At 39.1% G+C, this 9348-nt stretch overlaps 1 protein-coding gene across 1 annotated transcript in view; it reads right to left on the bottom strand.

Moving 5' to 3' along the window:
* The window catches only part of kcnh3 (potassium voltage-gated channel, subfamily H (eag-related), member 3), an 84123-nt gene that overhangs the window by 26223 nt on the left and 48552 nt on the right, over nt 1–9348 (bottom strand). Inside the window, exons 6-9 of the mRNA XM_017039948.2 lie at nt 6822–6961; nt 4634–4904; nt 1195–1352; nt 891–1092 (exon numbers count right to left, since the gene is read on the bottom strand). Coding sequence (XP_016895437.1) covers nt 891–1092; nt 1195–1352; nt 4634–4904; nt 6822–6961 — 771 coding nt within the window. The remainder of the gene's footprint in view (nt 1–890; nt 1093–1194; nt 1353–4633; nt 4905–6821; nt 6962–9348) is intronic.

Here is a 9348-nt window from a genome sequence, read left to right as displayed (position 1 = left end):
AAAAAAAAAAAAAAAAAAACCCTTTTAAAACTAAAACACTTATTGCTGTCTTTTACGTAGACTTGTGGACTGAGTGACGTCGTTGTGACGGTGTTTAAAAGTTCACAACATGACTCTAACAGCGTGATCCTCTAACAGCAAAGAAAATGAACAGAATTTATTGCAAACCTCCATGACCTTCGAGCTTTTATTAAGGTTATAAGCTTTTTTACGTGAGAAGTAATCTCTTAATTTGATTTTAAGTGTCCGAAATCTTGGATGGATGGATGGATGAATGGATGATAGATAGATGGATGGATGGATGGATGGATGGTGGGTGGATGGATACATGGATGGATGGATGAATGATAGATAGATAGATAGATGGATAGATGGATGGATGGGTGGATGGATGGATGGATGGATGGATGGATGGATGGATGGATAGATGGATAGATAGATAGATAGATGGATGGATGGATGGTTGGATGGATGGATAGATGGATGGATGGGTGGATGGATGGATGGATGGATAGATGGATAGATAGATAGATAGATGGATGGATGGATGGATGGATAGATAGATAGATAGATGGATGGTTGGATGGATGGGTAGATAGATGGATGGATGGATGGATGGATAGATGGATAGATAGATAGATAGATGGATGGATGGATGGATGGATGGATGGATGGATAGATAGATAGATAGATGGATGGATGGATGGATGGATAGATAGATAGATAGATGGATGGATGGATGGATGGAAGAATAGTCTCAAAGATTGCAGTTGAAGATAGCATGGTTCATCTGTGGTCAAAGTTTGAAGGAGCCAATAGGACTGTTCTACTTTTGTTCTGTCCTACGATGGAAACTAAAGGAGAAGGATGAAAAAAAACAAAACACTGACCAATATCCCAGGAGCCAGGACTCTCCATTTCCTTGCGACCGATGAAGTACCAGACACAGGCCATCCAGTGAGCCAGCAGCGCGAACATGGACATGAGCAGCGTGAGGACCACGGCGCTGTACTGGGAGTAGCGCTCCAGCTTCTGGAGCAATCGCAGCAGACGCAGCAGACGCACCGTCTTCAGCAGGTGGACGCCGAAATACTGAAAGGAGCAGAGGTGAAATCACACCACGTCACGTCTCCGCGATGCCGACAAACTCACATCAGACGTGCGATGAGCACGGACAGAGACAGGGGGACTCACCACGCTGACGTTGAAAGCATAGAGCAGGTCAAAGGGCAGGGCGGCAATGAGATCGACAAACAGCCAGGTGGTGACGTAGTGAACGCAGATGGAGCGGGCGTCGTACACAACCTGACCTGACGTGCTCACAAAAGTGGTTCGAAAGTTCAGCACAATGTCTGAAAAGAACGACAGCGATAACGTGGACAAGAGGTGAAGTCAGGACAGGACACAGTGAAGGACAGGGAGAGTTGAATGGGAGATTTCATTCATTTGTCAACATCAGACATTTAAAAAAATAAATAAAAAATAAACAGTTTGCGTTTGCTTTCCAAACATCTACGTCACTCTCTGCCAAAGTTGGGAAAATCGATAACTGTGGCTCCAGCTGATTTTTGTTTAAGCACAAATTGTTAAAATCAGTTCGCCCAGTGATTCCCAACCCGTGTGCTGTGGCCCATTAGTGCGCCGTGTGGTCCGAAAACTAATATTTAATTACTGCAAATAATATTTCTTTGCTCTTCAAAGCATGAAAGGTAGAACAATTAAACACTCTTCTGCTAGGTGGCAGCAGATAGCTATGAAAAAAAAATGAAAAAAAAGATAATCACAGCTTGAAGAAGATCTTTGTGAGTGTCTTTCTTCAATTCCTGCCAGTATATCAGCGTTGTCTTCAACTAAACAGGAGTGCATTTTTAGTAAATTTAAACTAGAAGATTATTATATCTCAATAAATATACTTTTTGTGAGTTTTTTGTCTGGTGGTGTGCCGTGAGATTTTTCCCTGATGATAAATATGTGCCGTGGCTCAAAAAGTTAGCCCACATGAGGATCAGTAGACCCGCACTTCCTCTGCTCTGAAATGCAAATTTCCTCTGTGTATAAAAGGATAAAAAGATACTAAATTTCAGGAAGGACAACTTTTCTGCCAGTCAGTGAAAATTGGAAAGTTTTTCTCGAGCGATTTCAGTTGTCTTCTTTTAGATTTCTAACGTCTCCCTTCGTCAAATGATCTGTGTGTCTGGTTTGGTTTAATGTGACTCGCAGAAAGTCCCCACGAATACCTTAGTTTTCCCCCACTGGGTTGAAAACAACATTTTAAAGACGAGGTTCCCTGATTAAAAGCTGTAAATAAACAGAGGTGGAGGAGTAATCTGAGACCTAAGAGCTAAGATTTCAAATAGAGTCTGCATCACCCAGGCTGACCCGTTCCTTCTTACAAATGAGACACGACACCAGACGGTCCTTCTGCCTGTGTGCGGCTCCTATGATTTTATTGCGGCGGCGGCGGCGGTGGCTTTATTGATGGAGCAGAGCTCACACTTGTTGTTTTCCCATCAGAGTTATAACCCACCGGAAAAGGCACGCGTTTCCTAGTGACGACACAGCGAGCAAAGAAGAGCTCGAAGACGAACGAGACGTACCGTTAAACTCCGAACGACTCATTTCCTTTCGCTGCTGCACCTACAGCGTTATCAGCTGGAGTTAAAGCTCCATCACGACCGACTAAGGTTCTGGCATCGTCGTTGGTTTTTACGACAGACGACAGACCATGAACTTTATAGGTTTGGTAAAAAAAAATAAACGTGAAGAGCGAAAGCAATTACTTAGGTTTTACTAAAGTGTGACGCGAAGAAGTTGGTGTCAGTTAACTCAGGCTGAGAGGCTGCTGCCTCCAGTGGTCAGTTTGTGTCACTGAGGTCCTCAACTATATTTGTGAGCGGGCCAGAAATCTTCTGGACAGACACCTTAGGGGCCAGATACTGGAATAAAAAAAACTTTATTTTGGATATTTTGAAAGGGGTTCCAAACTCCTGGCTTGGGGCCCATTTCTGGCCCGCTAACGCTCCACCTCCAGCCCATAATTATATGTCAATAATGACCTAATTATTATTGGTTTGTCATTTAAATGCAAAAATAGGAATTATGAAAAGTAAGAATTGGACAGATATATTATACAATATTTGACGTATAGATTAGTTAGCTTTAGTTTATTCGTTTTAGACTCCTGATCTAAGGTACTTATTATGTGAGAAATGAAAAACAGTGGTTTCATTTCTAGAAAGTCTACCCACAGTAAAACCTCATTTTTCCCAATCTTCGACATCAATCAGGTGACATAGGAGCTGCTGGTTTACTGCTGCCTCCAGTGGTCGACTTGTGTCACTGAGGTATATCCAGGTTTCTTAAAACTCAAAGTCACAAAAAACACATTTGAACTGAACGATGAAGGGAGCGCTGGATCGACAAGCGGTCTGTTCTGTTGGCTGATGTTAAATCAATAGGTTTCCTCTTGGACTTTGGAGCCAGAGAGTGAGCGGTTTACGAAGTGCCACACACCTGATGTGTAAGGTTGTAAAAAGGCTGTCTGAAGATGTGAAAAAAAAGAAAAATATAATTTATTATACGGATGTATTTCTTGGGGCTGTTTTTTTTGTGTGCATATTCTTTATATTTGTCTGTATATTCTCTATATTTGTGTGTATATTCTTTATATTTTGTGTATATTCTTTCTATTTGTCTTTATATTCCCAAAATATTTGTGCATATATTTTCTACATTTGTGTGTATATTCTTTATTTTTGTGTATATATTCTTTATATTTCTCTGTATATTTGTGTGTATATTTTCTACATTTGTGTGTATTGTCTTTATATTTCTGTGTACATTCTTCATATTTGAGTATATATTCTTTATATTTCTGTGTATATTATCTATATTTGTGTATACATTCTTTATATGTGTCTGTATATTCTCTATATTTGTGTGTATATTTTCTACATTTGTGTGTATATTCTCTATAAGTGTGTGTATATTCTTTATTTTTGTGCATATATTCTTTATATTTGTCTGTATATTCTCTATATTTGTTTGTATATTCTTTATTTTTGTGTATATACTCTATATTTCACTGTATATTCCCTATATTTGTGTGTATTTTCTTTATATTTTTTATGTATATTATCTATATTTGTGTATATATTCTTTATATGTGTCTGTATATTCTCTATATTTGTGCGTATATTTTCTACATTTGTGTGTATATTCTTTATTTTTGTGCATATATTCTTTATATTTCTCTGTATATTCTCTATATTTGTGTGCATATACTCTACATTTGTGTGTGTATTCTTTATATTTCTCTGTATACTCTCTATATTTACCTTCATTTACAAACACTTGTACGTCTGTGTCTGTGCATATTATTTATTTTTGTGTATATATTCTTTATCTTTCTCTGTATATTCTCTATATTTGTGTGCATATTCTTTATCTTTCTCTGTATATTCTCTATATTTGTGTGCATATACTCTACATTTGTGTGTGTATTCTTTATATTTCTCTGTATACTCTCTATATTTACCTTCATTTACAAACACTTGTACGTCTGTGTCTCTCTAAACCAAAAATGCAGATTCCCAGTCTCTGAAAGTGTCGACTCAGATGGAAACAATCTTACCCAAGATAAAAAGGATTTCCACCAGGATGTCACTAACGCTCGGCGGACTCCTTGGGGCAGTGCTTCCACCGCTGGCCCCGCCTTCATCCCGCCCTCCCACCACAGTAAAACAGACGTTGTAGGGCACGGTGACAGCCACGTAGAAGGTGGCCAGCAGGATCAGCCAATCCCAGCCAGCCTTGAAGGTGCCGTAGTGAAGGAGGATGAAACGGGACTTCTGGATCGCTGCCACCTTGTACTCTGGGATTGGAGGTTTGTCCCCAAACATGTTCTACATTTGAATGACAGGAAACATCACCAAGTCAGTTGAATTGGGGAAAATGTCAAAATCAATTAATGAAAACACAATTTGCAAGATACTTCACGGGCTATTAGGACTTTTTCATTTCCTTTTACTACCAAGAAATGAGAGCTCTCTCTCTCTCTCTCTCTCTCATTTGTTTCCAGAGTTTTAGTGCAAAGGATTTATGAAGCGCTGAAGAAAAGGCAGGCAGGAAACGACACCGAATATTGGGACGACTGCAGGAGACATTTAGAAATTGTAAAAGAGTGAGTTTTGAATTGCTAATGAAGAATCAGTTTACACACACACACACACACACCCAGTTCGTATGAAAGAAGAAAATTGAATTTATGAGATTTTTCCTGCTCTGTGCTGCGGCTGGAGGCTAAATGACACCAGAAGTTAATTTCTTCTACCTTCCTGGTAACACAAAGTGCGTATAATTAAACACACAACGGTTTGGTTCGAACAGAAATGACCGTGAATTTCAAAATGATTTAGCATTAGCTAAACGTTAGAACCCCGGTGAAACAGGAATTACCTGAGGACGACACGGATTCAGACGAAACAAAGTTGTGACGCAAAAAGGTCAGAAAACCAGCTTAGAAAACTGGAGACTTGTTCAACTATTTTGGGACAAGTTTTTGTAACTAGTTTTGACATATTTGACCTGAACTCTTGTATTTTTACTCTTTCCTTAGCATTTTTGTTTAGCCTAGCGTAGTTTTTGTGCATTTTCTTTTAGCTTTTAGCAACATTAATGCTAAGGTGTAATTATTAAGAATCATTTAAAATGATTTAAAGTATCTTTCTGTATGACTCTGCTCTATCACGTATGTATCATGTCCACGTTGAATTGACCACAAACAACAAGGTGTCTCAGTGTCTTTCTCTGTTGATGCAGAAACCCAGCAGTTGAGGTGTAAAAAAAAAAAAAAAAAAAAAAAAACGTCCAGCTAAACTCACATGCAAATAATATTATATTATATTCTCTATTTGTGTGTATATTTTCTACATTTGTGTGTGTATTCTCTATAATTGTGTGTATATTATCTTTTTGTGTATATATTCTTTATATTTCGCTGTATATCCTCTATATTTGTGTGTATATTTTCTACATTTGTGTATATATTCTCTATAATTGTGTGTGTATTATCTTTTTGTGTATATATTCTTTATATTTCGCTGTATATCCTCTATATTTGTGTGTATATTTTCTACATTTGTGTATATATTCTCTATAATTGTGTGTGTATTATCTTTTTGTGTATATATTCTTTATATTTCGCTGTATATCCTCTATATTTGTGTGTATATTTTCTACATTTGTGTGTATATTCTCTATAATTGTGTGTATATTCTTTATTTTTGTGTATATATTCTTTATTTTTGTCTGTATATTCTCTATATTTTTGTGTATATTCTTCATATTTGTGTATATATTCTCTATAATTGTGTGTATATTTTCTACATTTGTGTGTGTATTCTCTATAATTGTGTGTATATTATCTTTTTGTGTATATATTCTTTATATTTCGCTGTATATCCTCTATATTTGTGTGTATATTTTCTACATTTGTGTATATATTCTCTATAATTGTGTGTATATTTTCTACACAAGTTTTTGTAACTAGTTTTGACATATTTGACCTGAACTCTTGTATTTTTACTCTTTCCTTAGCATTTTTGTTTAGCCTAGCGTAGTTTTTGTGCATTTTCTTTTAGCTTTTAGCAACATTAATGCTAAGGTGTAATTATTAAGAATCATTTAAAATGATTTAAAGTATCTTTCTGTATGACTCTGCTCTATCACGTATGTAAGATGTCCACGTTGAATTGACTCTGTTGATGCTCAAACCCAGCGGCTGAGGTGTAAAAAAAAAAAAAAAGTGCAGCTAAACTCACATTGTTGATCTTGAGTTTGCTCTTGTCTTGTTTCTGCAGGTGTCCTGACAGGTGATACAACACAGCCCTGCTGCGGCGGCGGTTGGCGTTGAAGCCCGGAGGGCGAGTCACCCTGTGCACCTCTAGTCCCGTCTCCTCGTCTGCAGGACAGGGGGTGGGGGAATGAGGGGAGAGAAAAAAAAAAAAAAGCCGTCAATCAAAGTCACAACATCACAGAGTGAGATTTCAAAGAAGTTTCTGTTTCACTTTCACCGCGCTGTCAGAACGGACGAGGGGGAGAAAAAACCCGTCCAAACCCGTGACGATCACGTCTGACTGTGATGTGTCTCTGTCACACAGGTCAGACCCGTAGCTCTTTGTTAGCAGGTCTTCAGAGCCAGCGTAATATTCTGTGTGATATATTATGGTCTCAGAATGTTTGGTCTGCCTGAGTCTGGACAAACCTGGCTGAGGAAATCAGTGACTTTTGTTGCTGAAGTTTCCCTCAAGGCTGATTTCAATCAAGGGTTACGATGTGAAAGTCTGAGCTGTGGCTAACTGTCCAGGAATGTCCTGGAGCAATCAGACCTTCGCCCTGCTTTAAAAGTCTGTCCAACAGCGAAATAAAGCGAAAATAATCTTTTAGGACAGAGGAGTCAAACTCATTTTCACTTGGGTGGGTTGGGGGGGGGGAGGGTGTGTCACTCGAAGGGCCGGTTGTAACCGTAAGACTTTCTGGCTTTCTGGACTATAAGTCGCTACTTTTTTCACACCCTTTGAACCCTACACCTTAAACAATGATGTGGCTAATTTATGTTTTTTTTACGGGCTAACGAAGTTCGTACCGCTAGCGATCAATGACTTTTCTGCTAGGCTACTGTGTGATATGCTAGTAGCATGTGAATGTCTGCGTGCGTATATGTGCGCAAGATAGAGAACGGTAGCGAAAGTTGAGCCCGACTTCACCGTTTCTGTTTACCTAAGCACAAAGTGAAGGGAGTTAGCCCCCCTGAGTCTGGACAAACCTGGCTGAGGAAATCAGTGACTTTTGTTGCTGAAGTTTCCCTCAAGGCTGATTTCAATCAAGGGTTACGATGTGAAAGTCTGAGCTGTGGCTAACTGTCCAGGAATGTCCTGGAGCAATCAGACCTTCACCCTGCTTTAAAAGTCTGTCCAACAGCGAAATAAAGCGAAAATAATCTTTTAGGACAGAGGAGTCAAACTCATTTTCACTTGGGGGGGTCGGTGATGATGCGGCTAATTTATGGGTTTTTACGGGCTAACGAAGTTCGTACCGCTAGCGATCAATGACTTTTCTGGTAGGCTACTGTGTGATATGCTCGTAGCGTAGTAGCTGTGAATGGCTGTGTGCGTATATATGTGCGCGAGATAGAGAACGGTAGCGAAAGTTGAGCCCGACTTCGCCGTTTCTGTTTACCTAAGCACAAAGTGAAGGGAGTTAGCCCCGGAGCTAACGTTAGCTTCAGCCCTGGAGCAGATCACTTCGTCTCCGCTGTGTATTTCAACTACGGTCGGGGTGCTAAAGCAGAAAAAACGCTAACGTGTAACCAGCCGTGTTACAGTCACTATTCGGGGAAAAAGCATTTATTTAATTTAACGTGAAAAAAAAAAACTTTTCTGTGTAAATATCCCATGTTACAATCTGGACAACTGTGGCTTATTTTTTTTCTTTTGAAATTGAGTGGGTGCGACTTATATTCAGGTGCGCTCAATAGTCCGGATATTACGGTAACGGCTTTAGTACTTTAGCAACCCTTAAGGTGTCTTTAGATTCATTTGTGTGGATATGTCGGATTAGCTGGAGATTATTTTAATTATATAGTCGGTTAATGTTATATATTTTCACTTTTCAAATAAAAGAATCTGATCAATAAGCACACATTTTCTGATGTTTTATTTAAGTCCGTTTTTTTCAGGTGCCTCGATGAACTGAAGACAAAAGCTGATCTCTACGGTCGTCCGGCAGAATCTTCTGCATTTCTGAGTGTGTTTGCTGTCGGCGTTCGAGGGAATGGAGTGTAAACGAGGAGTCGGGCCTGTGAACGCCTCGGGGTGTTTTCCCCTCCTGATCCTGCTGTGACTTCACATGGTTCTGATTCTTAGGATGTGCAGCCAGCTCTGTGGAGCAGCGTGTGTGACAGGAAGTGAACTGGCTACACATTTTAATTAACAAACGCACAGCCAATTAATGCTGTGTATATACAGCACAGGATGTGTGTGTGTGGAAGTATGTGGCGTGCCGCTGCGCTCTGTGCCTTTATTTCTGAAATATTTCCTCTCGGCCTCATTAATCCGCTCTGCCTTTACAAAAAGTGAGCTTTTTTTTTTGTACTAAGTCCATTAGGAAAAGTGTTTTACTACAGCCAGCTCTTCTAAATGAGTGTTTTTCAATCTTGCGTTCGCGACCCCAGACAGGGTCACCTGGAATTCAAATGGGGTCGCCCTGAAATGAATAGTTACTGATATATATATATATATATATACACACACACATATATATATATATATACATATATATATATATATA

This window comes from Cynoglossus semilaevis, chromosome 16 (genome assembly GCF_000523025.1).
Source record: "Cynoglossus semilaevis isolate Cse_v1.0 chromosome 16, Cse_v1.0, whole genome shotgun sequence".
In the NCBI taxonomy this organism is placed as follows: Eukaryota; Metazoa; Chordata; class Actinopteri; order Pleuronectiformes; family Cynoglossidae; genus Cynoglossus; species Cynoglossus semilaevis.
The sequence above is the reverse complement of the archived record's forward strand: the minus strand, read 5'-3'. Positions and strand labels throughout refer to the sequence as shown.